Source organism: Panthera pardus, unplaced genomic scaffold (genome assembly GCF_024362965.1).
Source record: "Panthera pardus isolate Hobbes unplaced genomic scaffold, ASM2436296v1 HiC_scaffold_8, whole genome shotgun sequence".
Taxonomy (NCBI): domain Eukaryota; kingdom Metazoa; phylum Chordata; class Mammalia; order Carnivora; family Felidae; genus Panthera; species Panthera pardus.
This window is the reverse complement of record NW_026527013.1, coordinates 152,203,934-152,225,037: the sequence shown is the minus strand read 5'-3', so window position 1 is coordinate 152,225,037 and position 21,104 is coordinate 152,203,934. Positions and strand designations below refer to the sequence as shown.

Sequence of the window (21,104 nt, the reverse complement as noted above, 5' to 3'; positions counted from 1 at the left end):
AGGATTCTGGTTTCATGGTTGCCTTTGGCCATTAGTCTTCTGAGGCTCCACCCCTCCTTATCTCCACCTTCACCCCTGCCACAGCGGATCTCTGGGTCCTGGACCCCCACCAGAGTCCGTATCTATCTTGTTAGCATCCTGAACAGATAATGTTCCCATGCCCGCCCTAGCACTTGCTGCTGCAGAAGCCCCGTGTTCATGAGTGGGACAAATCCACGCCATGAACTGGTGAGAAGGGAAAGAGGAACTGATCCAAGATCACCTTGGAGTTCTGTCCAGGTGCCTTCTGGTCTAGGGGCTCCGTGTGCCAGGTCTTCTCACAACCACAAGGGGGCAGCAAAGGTGCACTCTGGGCTGTGCTGGGGAGCAGGGTGCTTCTGAGAAGGTCTCCATTGCCCCCCCTTTCCTGGGAAATGCCTCCCCTCCCCTCTCCAGGCTGACCCTGCTGTATCATATTTTTTAAACTTAAAAAACCCACACCCACAGGTGATATATTCCCAATGTAGAAAAAATCAGAAACTACAGTTAAAAAAGCAGAAAATTGCAGTCATTTCACCCAGAGATATGTTTATATTTTGTGATAGTTTATATTTATTTATACCTATATGCATCCTATCTTGTTAAGAAACTTTTCCCATTTAACAGAATACACTGGACACATTTTCATATCAGGAAATATATTTCTACAGAATCCTTATTTCTGTCAGATTTTGATAAAGAGCCGTCACATGAGGAACACTGACATAGGGCACATCTGATTCTGTGCAACAACAATCTGTGTTTTCAATTATTTTTATCTTTTTAAATAATGGCGATTGTAATCTGGTATTATTATAGAATATGGGTTATGGGATCATATGGCATATTTGAGCTTACGGTCAACATATCTCATGTTCTTCAAGTGATGAGAGTCCGTGATGATTTTCCTCTTCTTTACTAACTGTGTGGAAATTTTTTCCAGTTATTTATTCGGATCCTCACTGAAAAAAAGCAACCTACCTCATGATATTGGTGCCCTTCTCCGTCCCTCGACTGCCCTATGTGTGTTCTCCCTCTTCAAAACTTACTTCTCCTGGTGGACAACCCTTCTTTTATGGTGGTCATGGCTGACACTTGACTAATATATAGTCTTCCCACAGATCATCTTTTTAAAGAATTTTTTTAAACATTTATTTATTTTTGAGAGAGACAGAGCGCAAGCGGTGAAGGGGCCCAGAGACAGGGAGACACAGAATCTGAAGCAGGCTCCAGGCCCTGAGCTGTCAGCACAGAACCCAATGCGGGGCTGGAACTCACGAACCATGAGATCATGACCTGAGCCCCCAAGTCAGATGCTTAACCGACTGGGCCACCCAGGTGCCCCTTCCCACAGATTATCTTACGGGTTTTAGCCTGAGAGGTCAAGAAATAAAGATAGTGTTGCCCTGGTTGAGACAGGGAAGGTGGGTCCGCGTTCCCTCCAGCTTCTTCCCCCTTCTCTTTCTGTTCCCTGCCAAGGGCCTGACCTTGCTCAGAGGACACTGCACCAATCACATGGACTATGAGGTAAACCCTGCCAATCTCCTGCCCTACACCAGTCATAAGGCGCTGGTGTTTTGGGCATGTGATAAGGGGAGACTTTTGGTCCCTTTGCTCCTGTAACACTGCCTAAGTGACCCAGTGTTTGAACTAAGTACAGGGCTGGGCCTAATGAACACACACCTGTGTTTGTGTTCCTGGCCATGCTTCTTGCATTATTATCCTTTGGAGGGTGCTGGTCGGAGGGAAACGGCTCTCCGTGAACAGGATCCTGGGTCGCTAGAGTCGGGCCGGAGGCCTTGGGCGCCATTGTCTCATACGGCAGGACATGGCGGGAAAAGTGACGGGATGTTTCCTCCTTGACCAGCTTAAAGGAAGATTATCTTTACACTTTACCACTTCTGTGTTATACCCCACAAGGGACTTTTCCACCTCTCTAGATAAAAATGAGTGCCCAGATCAGGAGTCAGTCCTGAATCTTTCCCTTTATACTGGACTCAGCCGCAGCCACCTAGCATATTGTTGGTTTCTCGATGTAGAGACCCTTTTATCGGAGCTCGGGAAACCCGAAGAGCATGAAGACAGGAGAGAAAATGAAGACGTGCTCTTAAGGCTTCTGCAGCCTTACCTGGGAGGCTCTCGGAGCAGAGCCAAGCAGTGTGAAAGCACCTTCACACCTGCTCTGCTGAGGTGATCCACTAATTGCATGCCATCAGGAAACGTGTGAGATGAGAGAGAGAGAGAGAGAGAGAGAGAGGTTTCCCAGGGGGCCCGTCTTCCTGTGCTCAGTCAGGAAATACATTTTCACTTGCAGAGTGCGGATGAAGCCCGTGTGGGGGGCTGCCGGGGGATCGTGCTGGCTGTCCTGTGCTCACGATCCACGCTTCTAAGCCGCAGGCTCTCTGGATGGCCCTGCCCGGGTCCCATTCCAGAGAAATCCCGCGCCGGTGACACACGCATACCGCCCAGCCCGGCAGTTTTAGGTGTTGGCGGTTCAGTTTGCTCCTCTCAATTCTGTATTTGGCTCTGTTGCCTCTGGAGGGCTGTGAGCCACCGGCCCTCTCCTCCGCCTTCATGTGTGGGGCCATGGGAACTTAGAGTCGAACTGCACGTTAGCGGAGACCATCTAACGTGACTCGTAGTCACGTCATTTTACAGAAAGGGAAACTGAAGCCCAGTAAGGTTCAGGTCATTCAAACGTCTAGAGGTAGAAGGGGGTGGGGCGGGCGGACTAGACCTCAGCCATTTAATTTTTAGATTAGTCCCCACCTTGATTTTTTCTTGTGCTGCACCCCTTTCCAGGACCACTGCCTTTCCTAGTGCAGGGCTACCTTCAACCTAAAGAAGAGGGCCTTGCTTTGGACCTGTGGTTTTGAGGAGTCCACTCTGGCTCACCTCTAGCCACACGTCTCTCCGTTGGAAGAGTAGTCAGCAGGGCCAGGATGATGCTTCCACGTGGAGCTCTCACCCTGCCCCTTCAGACCCTACCCTGGTACCTAGGATTCTGGAATTCCCTGCCCAAGGGCCTTGGCCCATCTCCAGGGCCTGTGTGGGTCTCTACCCCAAGTCTGTTCTCTGAAGGGTAGACCGGGCCACCCCCGCAGCTGATGGAGTATGTAAGGAGTTTGAACCTTGGCCGGTGTCTGCCTGAAATCCTCCATGGTCTGTGAGGTCCTCTTAGCTATCATCGTCTCCATCCAACTCCACTTTGGCTTGTTCTTTTTTTTTTTTTAATGGTCATTTATTTTTGAGAGAGAGAGAGAGAGTGTGAGCAAGGGAGGAGCAGAGAGAGAGGAAGACCCCGAACCTGAAACAGGCTCCAGGCTCTGAGCTGTCAGCACAGAGCCAGACACGGGGCTCGAACCCATGAACCGGGAGATCATGACCTAAGCCAAAGTCAGACGCTTAACTGACTGAGCCGCCCAGGTGCCCCTCTCATTGTTTGAACTATCTACAGTTCCTGGTAGAGGTCTTTCCCGCTAAGTACACTGGGCTTTCCTGGTGTTCTGCCTCTCCTCGTGTGTTTACTTAGCCCACACAGCCGTACCTGTTTGCACCACACGCTGTTACCCTCTTCCCCTGGTTCGCCTGTTCTTTGTCCACGGACCGTGACAGCAGATCCCGCCCACTCCCCTACACAGAGAGGCTAGCGGAGTACTGGTGAATGGCAACACTTACCCTCTGCAGATCTTGATCTTGCTGTAATTCCCTGTCATTTCTCCGTTGTCTGTAACTTCTGGCTGTGAAGAGTATAAGCCTTCTTTTCAGGTGAACATCTTTCAAACTTCAACAGATCATTGGGTACTAGACAGAGTTCCCCAGAGAGACTGGAAGGGCATTTTAGTACAATTTTGTGGTAAAATTAGCCATTCCGCAGCCCCAGAAAACATTCTAGAGCTCTCTTGTTCTTGTTCCTGGGCAAGTAGGTAATAGAATATTTCAGAAATGTCCTCTGATCCCTGCAAAACAAACGCTTTGTGATACAGCAGTTGCACAGAAAGAGGAAGGAGAAATTCATCCTTGTCCCCGTCCCCCTATTTAGGCCATAGCCCCATGAACAACTCTCAAAGCCTAAGTAAGAGATCATAAAGACCTAGGTATTCAAAGTTTAGGGTTTTAGCACCCTGTGACTGTCATTGGTTTATACATGTTACACTTCAGTATGTGAAAGTCTTGGAGGTGCTTCATGAGTCTCCTTGTATACACCACCTTCCCACCTTCACCCCAGGACTTTGAGGTAAATGTTTTAGCTTTTGGACACCTTCCTCCTAATCCTCCGAAATTTAGAGACATTAGCTCTCAAAGACTGGGGTGGGGGTGAGACAGGGAGGGATTCAGGTGAGACTTTTGTTCAGAAGGACATCATGAAGTCCTCTGATATCCCCCCATATATAATTATTTTGCGTCTGTGCACACACACAAGATAATTATGTATGGCTGAGTATAGATGTGTGTGAATTATATACGTGTGGCTATATCACTGCCCTTAGGCTTGCTTTTTAATTGTGACCATTGTGCGTTGTAGGTAGCGACCCAGACCCCCCACAGGAACATAATACGTCACATGCATAACTAATAGGAATGCTTCACAAAGGAATGCGTATTTACTCTGTGTGATGTCCTCTAATACCGTGTGTTCTGTTTGACTGTTTCCTTAAAAAACGCGGCCGTGGCAACCCAAGTGTTTTCACAACCCACTCATGGCTCATGATTTGGGACTGGGAAAATACTACGCTGTTAGTTCTATAAGGATGTGAAAAAACTGCTTGTATCTCTATAGGCTTATCCAGAGAGCGGTGTATATGCACACACGTATGTGTGCACACACGCACACACCATAGCCCAATTGGTTCCGTTCCTCAGTAAGACATGTTATGAGATACGATGGAAAGTATGTCTGCTCTCGAGAGGTCCTGGTTTGGAGCTTCTGGCCCAGGAAGGTTTTGGGAGCCACCAGTTGATTGTTTTTCCTGGGTTCTGGCTTCTCACGCCAGTGAGAAACTAGGTCCCTGAATGTTCAGAGCGTCACGTGCAATAACTGTGTGACCGTACTCTATCTCCTTCTTGCCCTGTCGCTCAAAAATAAAGGAAACTGTAGAATACAAAATTAAATGAAATACAAAGAAAACACATGAGGCCATTGATGTATTTCCCTTATTATAAGATTATGTCTTGCACTCCTGGCCATTTTTTAATGTTTTGCCCAGTTTCCCTTGATATGCCTCCCAAGATACAGGGTGATACTTTATTTTGGGCAAGGCTGGCAGCTGCCTTCAACTGCTCTCTTGCAAAGAACTGTATGAGGACAGCCACTCAGTTTCTTTTTACGTCTCACCACAGGACAGAATCCACATTTTCAATCAAGAGTTGGACACTCCCAATTTAACAAGTTGTGAAAAATCTCTTGGCCCAGATAAATGTTTGCTAAGAGTACTCTGTTCTCTAAATTGAGACCTTGCTCCCCAAAGCCTGAGAATTCATTAAGCCATAATTAGCCCCGGTCACTGATGATTTAAAATACAGTAATAAAGGAAAAGTTTATGCTGAGCTTTGAATGCACTGTTGGGTCTGTCCTGTGGTTAGGTTTTTAGAGCTTTAGCTTTAAAATATTTCTTCTGTTTCATCTGCTGGCTGCCTTTTCTTCAGCCGAAGCAGGCTAACAGCTGTCATCCACGCTCCCCGTCCTATGGGCCGTGGCATCTGTCCCCGTGGCATGAGGGAGAATCCCACATCATCTCAGACTAATATTTCAGTTTGGAGACACCACGCTTCCCTGTAAAGAGGGCAGGCTTCATCTGTCATCAGCGGAAAGGGACAGCAAGCACTCTGTAAAGGTGTATTTGCTTCAAGAAATCCAGAGTGTTCCAGGAGGTGGGGGTTCTCTCGTCATTTTGGTAGCTGATTACATCAAAGGCATTGACTTTGATTAGGCGCCTAAACCCAGGACTGGAATAACTTGGTTAAAGGTATGCAGCAGTGGCACCAAGATCTAAACTCAGCCAATCCCCTGTGTGAGCGCAGACGTACCAGCTGAGCAATCCTAAAGCCATCTCATCAGCTCTTTCGGTGTCTCACAGAGGGACACGTCTTGCAGTTTCCGTTTTCCTAAACAAAGCCCAGACATGACTTCCAGACACCTGATGTAGGGCAAAAATCACCCTTCATCCTTTTATCTATCACTTGGCACTTTATCTTTGGTCTATCTGGTGGAGATGTGCCAGGAAATGTTGATTTGCCCTTATTGTTTCTTTGGTAGCAATATCACGAAACTTTGTTAGTATGTATCTCATTGCCATCGGACTGATTTTTCCTGTGGCTCTTCCATCTGTGGCTTGGCCCTGGTTGATAGTAACCTTTTCTTATCTAACAGTGGACGGTGGACACTATCTCTTCATTGGGCTGTTGTTGATATGAGGTTAATGTCACTGGGTGTGAGAAAAATCTCCTTAACCAAGAAGTATTTTGGTTACAGATTTTGTTAGGTAATAAACCAGGGTACCCATGTTGCAGTGCATTGGAAGGTACCTGAACTACAGCACCACGTTTTAGTTTACATATTAGGTCTTCAGCTTAACAAGTTACATGTCTTTCAGACAATTATTTTGTATCTCCGGATGTGGAGTTCCTAGAACTCAATCAGTGGGTGCTCAGTCACTGTTAATTTCCTTTCCTTATGACAACAAAAATGAGTATTTCTGTCAAATATAAATGAATTCCCCAGACTTGACTGGATCATGAAATCTGTTTAGATTTGGGGATGGATGGGCTAGCTAAATCTCTTTCTTTGGGTGAAATCACTCGGAGTTGCTGATGGATGGGCTTCCGAGTGTGATCATTTCTACCATTTGGTTCAGTTCACCTCCACTAATCCACGTAGGAGAAGCAGCAGCAAAGAGCACATTATCAATCACTGTTGCTTTCTACCAAAATTTCAAGCTAAGGAAAAAGAATCTATGTCAAAACTACATGTTTGTTCCTCTTAAAGAGTTAGATTATAAACTGTTAGAAGTCAGGGACCATCAAACAACTATTTTCATTTGCAATGGACTCAGAATATAATTATCATGAGTTTGGAGACGATCTGCTGCTGAGTGCCAAGGAAAATGCCATATACACCTGGAAAACCTGAAGCCTTGCCTGCTCACCCAGCCAGACTTAAATGACCCTTCTTCCAAACTTGTAGCACTTTGCCCCTGTAGCTGGGGGCCCCTTAGCTTGAGGCTAAGACATTCTACCATTGGTGTTTAGGTATGTCTGATCTGTTAGAGCTCTGTTTTTAGGGGGCGCAACAGAGCCTCCTGGGAGGCTCTTCATCCCAGGGAAATGGTACCAGGCCTAGCGATCTCAACCAGAAATTTGAAGAGAGGAATGATTCCGAGTCATTTGCTGCATTGGTTTTCTTGGTGTTTTGTGCTCCAAGGACTGGGCAAAGAGCAGGAAATGGGCAGGAAGGGAGTGTGGGATGGTTGTGGGTGAATAGGGATGGTTGGGAAAAGATGGAAATGGTTTCACTTTAAAATCATCTCGAGGGGCGCCTGGGTGGCGCAGTCGGTTAAGCGTCCGACTTCAGCCAGGTCACGATCTTGCGGTCTGTGAGTTCGAGCCCCGCGTCAGGCTCTGGGCTGATGGCTCGGAGCCTGGAACCTGTTTCTGATTCTGTGTCTCCCTCTCTCTCTGCCCCTCCCCCGTTCATGCTCTGTCTCTCTCTGTCCCAAAAATAAATTAAAAAAGGTTGAAAAAAAAAAAAATTTAAAATCATCTCGACACTTGGGAAATGGGTCTGGGGACATCTAGAGTGCTGCTGTCTAAAGCCCGGATGGACAAAGGCACAGAGCACAGCTGAAGGTGAGCCCCTTCGGCTGCCAGCTCAGGCAGCAGACGGGCCCCATGGGAGATGAAATACCCCCTCCCCCTCCCCCACGGAGCGGCAGCCACCACTTTAAGACGTGGCTCTTGGGCAGCGAGCCAGGAAGCCAGGAGGCCCCTGTCCATAGTTTACTAGGCAACAGAAACATTAATCCGGGACCCCAGGAAGAGGCCAGAATATGAGAGAAAGGGGTTTGTGCTGTCCGGGCAAATACAGGTCTTGTTTGTGGGCTCACCTATATATATCCTGCCCCAGGAATCCCAAAATCCAGCACGGAGAGCCCAGTGAGGGCTTTGGGGTCGGCAGCACAGATGGTGGCCAATAAAATGTAAACCCCCACCAGCCACCTGTCAGCTCTGCGAGAATGAATGCTCACCCAGCAAGTTGGTGCATAGCAGTCCACTTAGCGCCCAGCTTGGGAACAGCAGCTTTGCTAGTGGGTAAGAGTAGAGTGCTCTGGGCGCCGGGGTGGCTCAGTCGGTTAAGCATCTGACACTTGAGTTCGGTTCAGGTCACAGTCTCGTAGTTTGTGAGTTCAAGCCCTGCATGGGGCTCTGCGCTGACAGCGTGGAACCTGCTTGGGATTCTCTGTCTCCCTCTATCTCTGCCCCTCCCCAACCCTTCTGTCTCTCAAAATAAATAAGTTTAAAAATGAAAATAATAATAATAAAAGAATGGAGTGCTCTTAGGGAGTGCGGGGATAAGAGAACAAATTTGACAAGGAAAAAAACTTGTTGCATCATATGATCATTTAGTTGTAAATTCTTATTTTTTTCCCCTTTCTTTCTCAGCTTCGTTGAGGTATAATTGGCAAAAACGTTAGATAGTTAAAGTGTACATGATGAGTAGATATATGCACGCATTGTGGAATATTCCTCACATCAAGTTAATTAACACATCCATCACCTCACATATTTACCTTTTTTTTGTTTTTAATTTTTTATTGAGTGCATTTAAGTTCAACTCTCTTAATGAATTTCAATGAGCCAATACAGTGTTATAGACAATAGTCATCACGTTATAGGTTAGATTCTCAGACCTTCTTCATCTTAGAGCTGAAAGTTTGTATCCTTTTACCAGCCTCTCCCCAATTCCCCCAACCTCCAGCTGTTGGCAACTAGTTTTCTACTGTTTCTAAGTTCAACTTTAAAAAAAAAATTTTTTTTCTCTTTTAAGCTTCCAAGTATAAGTCATACCACGTGGAATTTTTCTTTCTCTGGTTTATTTCACTTAGTGTAATGTTCTCCAGGTTCATCATCCATACTGTCACAAATGACAGTCTCTCTTTAAGTAGGATTTAAAATAACCATACTATCAGTATTTATAAGCTTTGAGTAACATACAGAACACTTTTATTATTTTTTTTTATTTTTTAATGTTTATTTGTTTTTGAGAGACAGAGAGACAGAGCCTGAGCAGGGGAGGGGCAGAGAGAGAGGGAGACACAGAATGCGAAGCAGGCTCCAGGCTCTGAGCTGTCAGCACAGAGCTTCACGTGGGGCTCGAACCCACGAGCCGAGAGATCATGACCTGAGCCAAAGCCGGACACTTAACCAGCTGAGCCACCCAGGCACCCCAAATCCGCCCCCATTCGTAGCCATCTAGCTGCTGAAGGCCATATCATCCCATGGCCAACCTGTCCCTGCTTGGCTTAAACCCCAGGAGAACCCGTTTCCTTGGCACTTGTCAGGGTAAATGTTGCAAACTCTGGAACCCCGGCTTGTCCTTCGAGTACTTGAAAGCTATTCAGGAGACAGACAGACCGTGGTGGGAAGCAAGTTCTCTGGGAGAGCCCAGAATTCTGCAAATGAGAGATTTGCTGACGTTTCCCAGTGAACTTGTCTGGCCTTCTGATGTGATATCATGGCCTGCATTTTTTTTTTTTTTTTGAAAATTTCTAAGGCTCAAGAAAAAGCATCTGCTTATACAATCTTCGCACTTGGCCACGTGCATTGGGCTTGGGGAAGGGGGTGCGGCCAGGAGGGGCTTCAAGGTCTCTGCTGCTCGCACACACTCATCCCAGGGGCTCTGATTCAGGAGGCAGTGCTGTCAGATCCTTTTCTGTGGCTCACACTGTTCAAAATTCATGAAGAATTTCACCATCTGCTCTTTCCGTGACCTGATGTCACACAGACCAGAATACAGTATTCTCATCCCAAACCCTTCCCTTTTAAGGGTGTGCACACTTGTCCAATTTTAGGGAGAGAACTCTTTTTTTGCTCCTGCCGCCTGTCTCCTCCTGCAGAAGGATCAGAGTCTGTATGGGAGGATGGTTTCCGAGATCCCTGGCTCTGAGCGTGGGTCCAGTTGAGCAGGCCTCTTTGCTCCGTCATATTTTGGCTTCGTTTCTGACTCTAGAGGTGCCATGAGCCTTCAAGAACCACGGCTTGAGGTGCCTCTGGCCGTTGCCTCCCTGCCATTCCTGGTTTTCCTCTTTCTCCTCAAATTTGCTAAGTGACCGCTGCTCGCTGATGCCGTTGCCATTTCCCATGGCGGCCACCACCCCCGGCCACTCCTTCAGTTGTTCTCTGTTGGGCATTTTCCTCTTCTCTTTGCCTTTTCTCCTTCCTTACATCTTCCTCACTGTTTCTTCTCTCGTGGGTAAATAATTGTCCTTGTATCACCAGCACCCGCCCCGCAAAATGTTCTTTTGGCTCATTTTTTTGTCAGTGGCTGACAGACAAGGCCTGGCATGTCAGGGGTAACTTGGGGCAATTCACCTCTGACTCAGAGCAGCACAAGACCCGGATGGGCTGTTCAAGCGGGCTCCTCCCCGGCCCTGGGAAGCTCTACAGCACTGGTTCTGGAAGGCACCGGTGTCCGCATTTCCTCCGAATGAAACTTTGCCTCGGTGCTGGGTGCACATTCGGGCACGAGGCTTCAGCAGCTTCCCCAGAGCATGGGGGAAGAGGTCACCTGAAAGCACCCCCTTCTGTCCCAGACTCTCCTCATGGCTTTGATTTGTTGTATTTGCAGAACTCTCCTGCAGCAACTACAGAAGCTTCAGACGTTGGTGATGGGCAAGGTTTCGCGCACCTGCAAGTTGGCGGGCACGCAGACCGGCACGTGCCTCATGGTGAGCTTCCCAAAGAGACGGCGCCCTAGGTGCCCCAGCCCACCCCCATCTCCAGTCTCCTCCCAGCTTGCCCAGTCCAGGTGCGGTGGGAGGAACCACGCAGCTCGCTCAGACACAGTTGCTTTGCCGCGATGTGACAGCGGGTGAGCTGATGGTGCATTCCGGTGGCCTGATGAAGGGGAGTCCGTCTCCCCAGACTTCCCAGGTGGTGCAGGGCTCAAGGTTTGCCCTGTGGACCTTGGAGCTGACAGGCCCTGCGTCCTCTCCCCCTGCAGGTGGTTGTGCTCTGCTTTGCTGTTGCATTCGGGAGCTTCTTTCAGGGCTACGGACCCTATCCGTCTGCCACCAAGATGGCTCTGCCCAGCCAGCACTCCATGCAGGAGCCCTATACAGCCTCTGTCGGTAAGACAGCACTCAGCAACTCATGAAGGATCTCGTTTCATGTCTCTGGGGTTTTTTGAAAGTTCGCCTTTCTGAAGCGAGTCTTATGAGAAAGTCTAACTTTTAAAAAGTGGCAGAAGTGTAGCTTCTCCATTGAAGGGAGGGAAGAGAGACATGGGGGTATGGTGCCCGGGCCGCTGGGTCTCCCCTCGTGTCCCTCACCCACTGGGCTGAGGCACCGCTGGGGATTCTCTAGAGCCTGATAGAGCACAGTTTGCAAACTCTTTTGCTATAGACCACGTTCCCTGGCAAATTCTTGAGGTCTCCTTTTCGCGCTCTGAGAAAGGGGTGGGATGTGGATTTGGTGGGGGTGGGTGGGGAATAGACTGGGGGGAGCAGTAAGCTTCCCGTGACATTTTAAAGGAACTCCTGTGTTTCTCCTTCCATTCAGGGGAAATGTATGTTACCACAGTAAGAATCCCAGAAATGAATCAGTCTGTCTTACAAAACATCATGGCCAAGACTGAGAGAATTTAGAGACCTGGGTGTTAGAGGAGTGTGTGGTAACCTCACCCAGATCACTGATCCCTTTTAAGTACGTAGGAAATAACAGCGGTCTCTGGGGATCATGATATATACACCAATACACATGCATATACACTAATAAGAGCAAATGTGGATGGAATTGGAGGTGCTGGATTTGGGGGAGGCACAGTTCTGCAGTTCTGAAAGGGCTCTGGTCGTCACCAGGTAGTTGTATCTCCGCCAGGTGTATGACAGAAACACTGGCATTTCAACCAGATAATTTCAGTGACCTCCTGGGAAGTTCTTTTTTCCCTAAGGGAATGTATCTGTAAATTTAAATGGAAGCCAATGGGAGCAGAGTTTCTGTGTTGCAGAGAATTGCTACAGAGCCCTCTAGCAAGGCAGCCGTCCTATAAAAGAAACGGTCTCCATGATTTGATTTATGACTCTGGCTTTGTGCCTCCTCTCGGGTTTCTAAATGAAAACGCAGCTTTCTGCCCTGGTACCTTCTCTCCGTGCAAGACCGACTCATTGGAAATGTTTCTTATTTTAGCTGCTCTGGACATCCCCAAGTATTTGACTCCCATTCTTCATGAATTGTTTCCCCCAGATGGTTATGGGTGGGCAAGGAGGGGAGTTTTATTTTCAAAGCAGTGGGGGTGGAAGTTTGCTTCATGTTTATTTGCTTTCCTTTTGTTCTTCCAGCACTGTATAATTGGTATAATTTTTCAATGCGCAAAACTCTGAAACCCTGAAGCCTTTGTGGAAAGCCAGCTCCAGCTGGCACCCTCAGTTCTGGGCAACAAGAACCCACAAATTGTAATCTGCTCCCAGCCCTGGGCAGTGAGTGAGGGGATGTGGTAAACCCTGCAGTCTTTCCCTAACACCTGTTCCTTTGCTCTGTCCTCAGTGAGATCCAGGAACCTGCTCATCTATGAGGAACATTCTCCCCTGGAGGAGCCGTCCGGCCCAGCCTCGGCTGGGGAACTTGGGCCTTGGGACAGAGGCTCCTCCCTGCTCAGGGCATCAGGGTTGGATCCCAGGCCTGAAGTGGATCTTCCCCATTTCATTCTGTCAAATGAGAGCAGCCTGGAGAAATCCGTGCTATTGGAGTTACAGCAGCACTTGTGAGTCAAGCACACGCAGGTGCACGGATGATGGGTTGTGAGTCAGCAACCTGGAATGTGGGGTGTAGACATTGCATAGGCATGGCGCAGCCCCTGGGCTCCTTCGGGACCTATTTCCAGGACCCAGGACTCTGGAGAGTTTACTACTTGTCAATAGCTGCCCTTCGCAGAGACTGGGGATGCGGCCTAGGATGAGCCGCCCCTGTGTCTGCTCTGTCACTGGGGAACCCGAGGTGGTGGCTCCCAGAGGTGACTTCCTTCTGCCTCCCCTCAAAGCCTCATAAACACACTTAGAGCCCGCCCTTAGCAGCGTGCTTGCCACACGAATGCAGCCTTAGGACACCTCCCCTACCTTCCAGCTACAGACACATATGTCAGGCTGTGTGTCAATGTATAGTTTTATGATTTGTAAGTAAAAGCATATATGAATTATAATTATATATTTATATCGAGGGACATCGTTTGAGAGGCACTGAGCATATATACCTGATTCCATATTGAAAATAACGTATGGGGCTCCAATTCTCCGTGAGTTGTTTCTTTTCGATAGTGGTGGAGAACAGCCTTTTTGGAAACACAAAGGCATACAGGATGGCCAGATGTTGTTATGCTGGGGTGGGCTCCTGAAAATGCCAGACGGTGCAGGAAGGAGGGTCTGCGTGCACACTCCTGGGCCTGCCTGGTGTGAGTGGTGACCTTGTTGCCCTGACCCCTGTGCTTCCCAGAAAGTGTGCTCTTCCAATGCTAATGCTCCCACTTGAAGATTCTATTTCAAATTCCTCGGCTTTTTTTCACCCTAAAGCAGTGGGGCAAGGTTCATAATTATGTGTACTTTCATGTGTTTACATTGTACATGCATATTTAACATTTACTAGCACTTACTATTTTAAGTGCTATGCAAATGTGATATATAAATCCTTTTAAATACTTTAAGAGGAGAGGCATTATTATTATTTCCATTCCAGAGACATTTGTGGGGGAGCCACTGGGAGCTGTAGAGGACTCAGCTGCTTGATCATGTGCATATGCATGACACAAGTCTTCTCCCCTCTTGGCTCAACTGTTCAGGGACCCACCGAAACCTCACTTCTTCTGGGATCTCTCCCTGATACCAAAAGCCCCGTAGCCCTCCGCTGAATGCCTAGAGACTTTCTACACTTTAATAGCATTTATTTTCTATTATGTGTTGAGTGTTATTTCAGGGTAGCTTTTTCTCTTGAATTTATCTCAACTATTAGCATTGTAGACCAGGAGTCAGACTTTATCCTTTAATTCTCTTCTTTCCGGAGTCTAGCATAGGGGACACCACCCAATAAATACATGACCTTAAAGCAATTTATGACAAATCAGCATCACACCACCGTGTTTATCCTTTGGGTTGGGACATCTATTAGGCGGTGATAAAGGTAAGAATGGGAACAAGTGCACGGGCTGGTAGCTGGAAAGTTTGGGAACAGAGGATTGTCATTAGGTGGGAAAAGAGTAAGAACACGCTTGGGCCAGCCCACAAAGTCAGTCATGGAATGACTGTATGATCCTCCCAAGCATGAGAATCATAGTTGTCCGTTGGTGGCTCAGACTCTTTTCTCCTTTCGGTATCTTCACAGGGTCAGCACCAAACTGGAGGGGAACGAGACACTAAAAGTTGTAGAACTCGACAGAAGAGTGAACGCCACCTTCTGAAGAGGCCGTCTCCACCTCCCTCTTTCTCTTTGCTCTCCTTTTACGTCTCCCAACCCCCCTTGTCAGGAGCTTTTCCTTTTTGCTTTTGATCTGGATGAAGACACGGGCGAGCGGTTGTGGCTTTGGATGGGAGGACAGCTTGGGATTTCCACCTGCGGTGAGAGAGCGCCTCCCTCTCCCTCCCCCTTGAAGAACGGAGCCCGGCATCCCTCCCTCCCTCTTGCTTGCTGCCATAGGAAATTATTTTAGGTCCGGGGCTGGGACGAGCAGACTTGTTTCCACCAAGAGTGCCAAAAAGAGACTGCCTCTTTCTCACTGTGGGGCGTGAAGAAGAGATGACGCTTGTTCTTTTGAGACCGCACACTCTAGCCACAGAAATACCAGGATGCCTGTTGGGATCTGGCAAAGCACTGACTGATGTCCTGCCTTCCTCAGCCTCGGCTGCCGGAGCGTCCACCCCCAAGAGCCTCAGAGGTGCCGGGGCCTTCAGTGAGCACCCCTGCCACTCTGCCCCGACCGAGCCCTGGCAGATCGTCCTCCCCGCGCCGGAGCGAGGATGCCCCCACCCCCACCCCACCCCCCTTCTCAGGCCGCAAGTGCAATGCCTGAAGGAATCAGGCTCCTCTACTCCAGGCAAACCTGCCCCGTCTTGTTGCTTGTAGGACTTCCCCACATACCCATAGGTCTGCCTCCCCGGCTTCTCCTCCCCGTTTGTAAATAGTATTTATTAGCTCACTGAGGCTTCCCGCTGGCAACCACACTGAAGAGATCCGACGCCTCCCTCCAAACGGCCAAAGTCTCCTGTTGGCCCGTGGAGCTCGGAGGGTACCCGAAGCTCTGGGATCCCAATCCCCCAGATGGTGGCTTCTATTTGTTTTCATCTTCTTCTTCTACGTCAACCCCCTCCCCTTCCTCCTCCTCTCCCATCTTCCCCTTCCTCCTCATCCTCCTCCTTCTTCAACCCGAGGCCTATCGTTGTACTTGGGAAATCCCCGGAAGCTTGGGTCGTCCCACGGAATGAAGTCACAGGGAAAGACGGAGCAACACCTTGCTCGGGTCGGTGGCTCTGTGGCCACGTGCTTTTCCTGCCCTGTTCCTGTGGCAGAAGGGAATCCCCGTCCCCGACATCAGGCGTCGCGGACAACCTTGCTGGCTTGCCTCTCCGCACCTGCGCCCAGCCCCCTCCTCCCCACCTGCCCTGACACTTCTGCTGTACCCTCCCTTCTGCCCCAACACAGAGGGTGGGCCTGAGGCCTGGGGCTGGAGTACGTGACCTTAGTATCCACAGTCTTACCTTTTATAGTCAGGTTTGGCTACTTTGCAGCTCACCCAAAGAGATACCACCTAATCCCCCAACCTACTTTTATTTTTATTTTTTTTTTAATGATTAAAAGTAACTTTTGTAGTTTAAAATTTTCTTTCCTCTTTCATACAGATAAGAAATGGAAATTGCCTTTTTATTGTATAATGTAGAAGATTCCCCTTAAGTGTTTTCCCCTAGCTTGTGAAAGATTTCATATAAGGAATGTGCTTACCTTTTGTATTTTATTTTTAGTATTAGCTGCAGGGCCTTTAGCTTTACCTCTGGTCTCTCTCTCTCTTTTGTCGACACTGTCACTGGAACCTGCACTTACGAGGGATTAAGCCCACACCTGGGCCTTTCGTTCCATGTCAGATGCAGGATTTGGTGTCATTAGCTTTTGCCATCATACCTCATGAGCAGATCCCTGCTTGGTCTGCCGAGGTACATCTGGAGCTCCCCGTGAGTGATTCCTCTCTCTGTGCTGTGGTGGAGAGAGTTCCAGACTGGGAGATGCCAACTGTGTCTCTTCAGCTGTGTGTGGAAGCCGGATCAGGGCTGCTGTCTGCAGTCTCACGGCCCCTCACGTTGGCCAGAGAGCATAGGCCGTCAGAGTTGTGCGGGGAGAGGGGCTGCTAACATGCCCCTGCCCCTGCTTCTCTCCTCTCCCTTCCCTCCTTCCCTTCTGCTCTAGATTTTCCTGGGCCTGGCTGGTGTCGGGTAGGGCCACGGGCTGCTGTGGTTCATCCCTTCCTTTAAAACGCCGTGTAATTATCAGGCACAGGTAGCCCGTGGGGGCCTGAGGAGGTCAAAAAGAATTAACTCCAATAGTATTTGGCCGATGAGAAAGGAGGGGTTTTTGCATTTGAGGGCAGAAGTGTGAGAATGGGTCAGCATACTCACCTGCTGCCATGGAACCAGATCCAGGTTTTGAAGGCTCCAGGGGTAGCCAGGGTAGAAAACCCTGTTCTTCTGAATGAGGCGGGAGCCGGGAAAGGCCGGTAGACTTCCAGTCCCTCCCTTAGTACCTTGAGGATTTTATTTTGGCCCCTACCTGCCTTTGCTTGTTGCCCCCTTCTCCAGACCTCCAAACAGCAGGGTGTTCTCTCTGGGACGCTGTTCTTCTAGAACTGAGTCTGTATCTAGAGACCTGAGACATCAGCTTGGGAGCTCAAATGGCCATAGTAAGGGGGTTCCACATCCTCCTGCTGTTTTGAGAAAAGCCTCTGCCCTTCGCTCCCAATGTGGGCAAGTAAAGGGAACGAAATAGTCGTCCCTTGGGGAGGATCCCAGGGCGTGGAGAGGACACAGAGGGGCCGAAGGATACCCAAGAATTCACAGACGTGTGCTCGTTTTCTGTCCCAGGGTTAAGCCCAGACCTCAGTGGATTTGTTTCCCCGGATGCAGCGGTCCACTAGTCCAGGCAGTAATATCTGGTTAGCCTGCCGATGTCAAGCAGTGGCAGACGTCGGCTTCCAAACTTCAGTTTTGAACACTGTGACACTGTTGGCGTAATCATAAACCATAAATAATAAATATGTTACTCATAAATACATTAATTCTACTCTTCATCGTGAAAGCAGGGTTTCCTCTTTCCTTTCTTTGATTACCCTGGTGAAGGAGATGTCTTGCAAACATTCAGAGAACAAGCAGTTTTTCACTGGGTGAGACCTGAGTAACGCCCCCCCCCCCGCCCCCACTTGGCCCTTTCCACACAGCTCTTGACTTTGTGCTCAGAAACGGATGCTGGAAATGAAAGGCCTCAGTGCCAGTTTAAGAAGGAATTCCCATGAAGTGTCAGGACCCTGGAGCCTCGGCCACATAAAAGAGAGTATTATGTCAAAAATCTGATAGCTGAACTAGGCTGTTCCTTTTGCGTGGGGGGTGGGGGTGAACTTTGACACTGGTGTAGGCAAAATTAGATAACCTTTTTTGGCTAATGGAGATGATTTTGACTTGGAGAGCTCATTCGTCCATTGTGAAAGCAGCTTTTGGCTCAACTTACTTATAAAGCGCCTGTAATTACCATGGTGTTTTTCTTCCCAAATCTCTCAGCTTAGCCTGAATGCCAAAAGAGGGCGGTGACCCTCACGTGCCGGTAGAGCAGGCGTGTCGAATTGATTCATCTTTACGCGGACATTGAGGCCGTGTCCAGGATTTTGGTCGCGTGCGTTCTGTGAAAATTTTTCGGCACTTCATGGCTCCTTTCTTCCATGTCCCCAGACCGGGCGAAACCACAGGGAGAGAGTCCGAGGCCTCTTGGGGCCAGCTCTCTTGCACAAACACATCATCAAATGGGGTGTGTCCGTGAACGCAGTGCACAAATGGAGCCATCCCGCTCTTTGCTGAGGAAAGGGGCCACCCTCGCCGGCCTTGGTGACATGGGGAGACTGGAGACGGAGGAGAAGGCTGTGAGCCACCCCCTTGTCTGCATGAGTCGTTCCTTTGGTTCCCTTGAATCCGGTCTTTGCAATCCCTTTATTAAAGACGCCGGCTCTTCCCGCTTGGGGTGGTGCTGGTAGGACCGAGAAGCCTTTAGCAGGTAGTGCTCTAGTGGGAGCCGTTTCATTGGACTGCTTTGCAGCTGAGACAACTAGGAGACACGTGATGGCAGGAGCGCCTCCGGGAGGACAGTCACCGGAGAGAGTGGGAGGCTGTGAAGGAGCCAGAGACCCGGTTCAGGTTTCCCATTAAGTCGGTCAGTCAGTCACTCCTAGGACTTTGGAGTCTTAACTGAGGCCAAGTGCTGTCTGGAGCTGGGGAATGTTGGGGAGGAAGGGCGCCAAGGCACTTGACTCAATCAGTAGCTACTCGAAAGACAAAAGCACCGGGTCTCTCCCTCCCTCCCTCTTTCTGACACACACACAGTTTCCGGCCTGGTCTCAAACACTGGTTTGTGCCTTAAATGTGCCTTATGTATAGGCTCCAGGATGACCGAGGACTCCTTTGTCCCTGGGAGACCTTACGGATAGCCTTATTGTGTTAGAGTGAAGGGAGTGTGGGGGAAAACCTTTTTCCAGAGGCTCAAAAATGGTTTCCTGGAGGTGCGCCATGATCGGATGCGCACATCCGGAGAAAAGAAATGGGGTTTTATCTGTCAGGAAAATCCCATTTTGTAGAGCTGCAATCACATCAAAAAACGGCCAGCCTGGATTAAACTTCTTATAAATGCTCACAGCAGAACATTTTCTCAGGGCCAAGGAACCTGGCCCATTGGAGGATGAACGCTCCATCTCTCTGCGGCCAAAGAGCCCACACTTAGCACAGGAAAAATCTAGGTATTGTCTTATTTTGTCATTTGGGGCCACATAATTCAGGAATGCTTTGTTTTTGTCTTCGTTTTGAGAACGAGGGGAAATAGTATTTCTTGAGCACTTTTTAAGTACTGGCTGAGTACTGTGCTCAACAAATTTTGGCTTTAATTTTCTAGATGGAGAAAATGGGGCAACCAGTAACTATGAGAGAGATGAACAGCTAAGTGATACGGGAAGTACAGTCCGTGGATTCGGTGGGGCAGGCTCCTTTCTGTGAACATTGAAGGTTCTCTGGGCAGGAACCACGGTGTCCGCTCCCTGCACCGGACCCACTGTGCGATGTTCTGCTCTTTGCCTCACGCTGGAGATATCCACCAAATGTGTATCTGCTGTCTTGTTCATCCAGGCTTCTGTGAATTCCAGCTAGCAGGCTCTGCATCCTGGGAAAGAAAATCCCCGGGGGTTTTAGCTCCATTCCTCCGCCCTGTCCTTTGCTCACCAGCTAGGTGAGAACATGAACTTTTTGCAGCATGGACCCAGGGCCTACACTCCTAGAACCTCTCCCTGGCCGATAAAACGTTTTCTGAGTCTGTGGAAAACACCAGCACTCCTTGACAAATCATGAGGGACCCTACCAAAACAACGCTGAGCAGACCCTAGACTATAATCAACCATGAGCTTCAATGTCTATGCTGATAGGCTGGACTTCACCTCTCTTTTGTAATAGTTCTATAGACCAGCAGTGTTTAAGTCTAAATATATTGTGAGTCTGTTATCTGTCATATTGTGCTGGGTTTTTTTATGGCTTTTTATTCTTCATCATAGCTAAGTGAATACCACAAATAAAAACGCTTTGTAGGATACTTGTAGTTTGGGAAAAAAAAAAATGAAATTGTTATGCTTTTGTATTTCCATTTCTTGCGAATAAAAATATTTTTTCTTAAATAGTAACACGTTGTCTAGTCTTTAAAATCCTGGTAATCTTGTCTTAAAAGCATTTTGCTTTTCTGATGAGCATGACTTCGGATGTGTGCGCCTAACCATCCTTTTCTGATTATCTAGTTGAACTGACAGAAGAGCCTCAAACCGGCAGTTTGTATGTGATCTAGTACTGAAATCCAAGCCTCCGTTGGAGGAATATTGAGAAATGTAATTGTTTTTTCAATCAGTCACAGGAAGAAAAACTGCATTCCCTAGGGATTTTTGCCGCCTGACTGCGATTTTCGTTGTCTCCTACAACTATTCGCTAATGAGATTTCAGAGTTCTTTGGAGTGGATTCTGCCTTCGCCATCTCGGGATGCTGGAGAATGATGGTCTGGGCTCGAGCCAGGAGAGATGGCTTCTCCTTCAGATGGACAGTTGCAGAGGACGCCTCACACAGTGTCGTGCTCCAGAAACTGATGAAATGGTTGATAAAGGCCAATGCACTCAAGCAGAATAATGATCGTTCCATTGCAATTCCAGCATTCAAATTTAATTTTCTCCACCCAGAGAGAGTGAGGCTTCATTTGGCCTCAAAAAGAGTACCCAGGATGTTAAGAGATGAAGGCCATGGACTGGGCTTACCTAAAAAACACTTTTTTTTTTTTTTAAGCAGCATGTCCATCCCTGCTTTGGTCTCCAGGGTGTATTAGTCTCCTGTTGCCTTTCCCCTCAGAGCACCTTGACCTTCTCTTCTGATCCTACACAAGGGGCCTTTCCCTGTGAAAGCTTTTTAGTAACTAACAAGAAAGGGAATAAAGGACCAGATGCTGCATTACTGATGGGACTGGGAGGTGGGAGGGTGGTCAGTTTTGCCCTGAGTTACAGGAATTGAGAGGCTTGAGTAGGGAGGCAGCCGGCTGTGAGTGGTAGAGGCTAGATGCTGATTGC

General features: G+C 48.5%; 1 protein-coding gene across 3 annotated transcripts in view; it reads left to right on the top strand.

Moving 5' to 3' along the window:
- Positions 1-20,182, top strand: part of CREB3L2 (cAMP responsive element binding protein 3 like 2) — a 120,545-nt gene extending 100,363 nt beyond the window's left edge. For 2 of the 3 annotated variants that reach the window (XM_019452883.2, XM_019452881.2), the window contains 4 exons: positions 10,862-10,961; positions 11,237-11,363; positions 12,778-12,994; positions 14,602-20,182. In XM_019452883.2, coding sequence (XP_019308428.2) covers positions 10,862-10,961; positions 11,237-11,363; positions 12,778-12,994; positions 14,602-14,677 — 520 coding nt within the window. In that variant the 3' untranslated portion in view covers positions 14,678-20,182. Of the gene's footprint in view, positions 1-10,861; positions 10,962-11,236; positions 11,364-12,777; positions 13,014-14,601 lie in introns of all 3 variants that reach the window. The other variant, XM_019452882.2, reaches the window with a different exon arrangement.
- Positions 20,183-21,104: the final 922 nt, after the last annotated feature.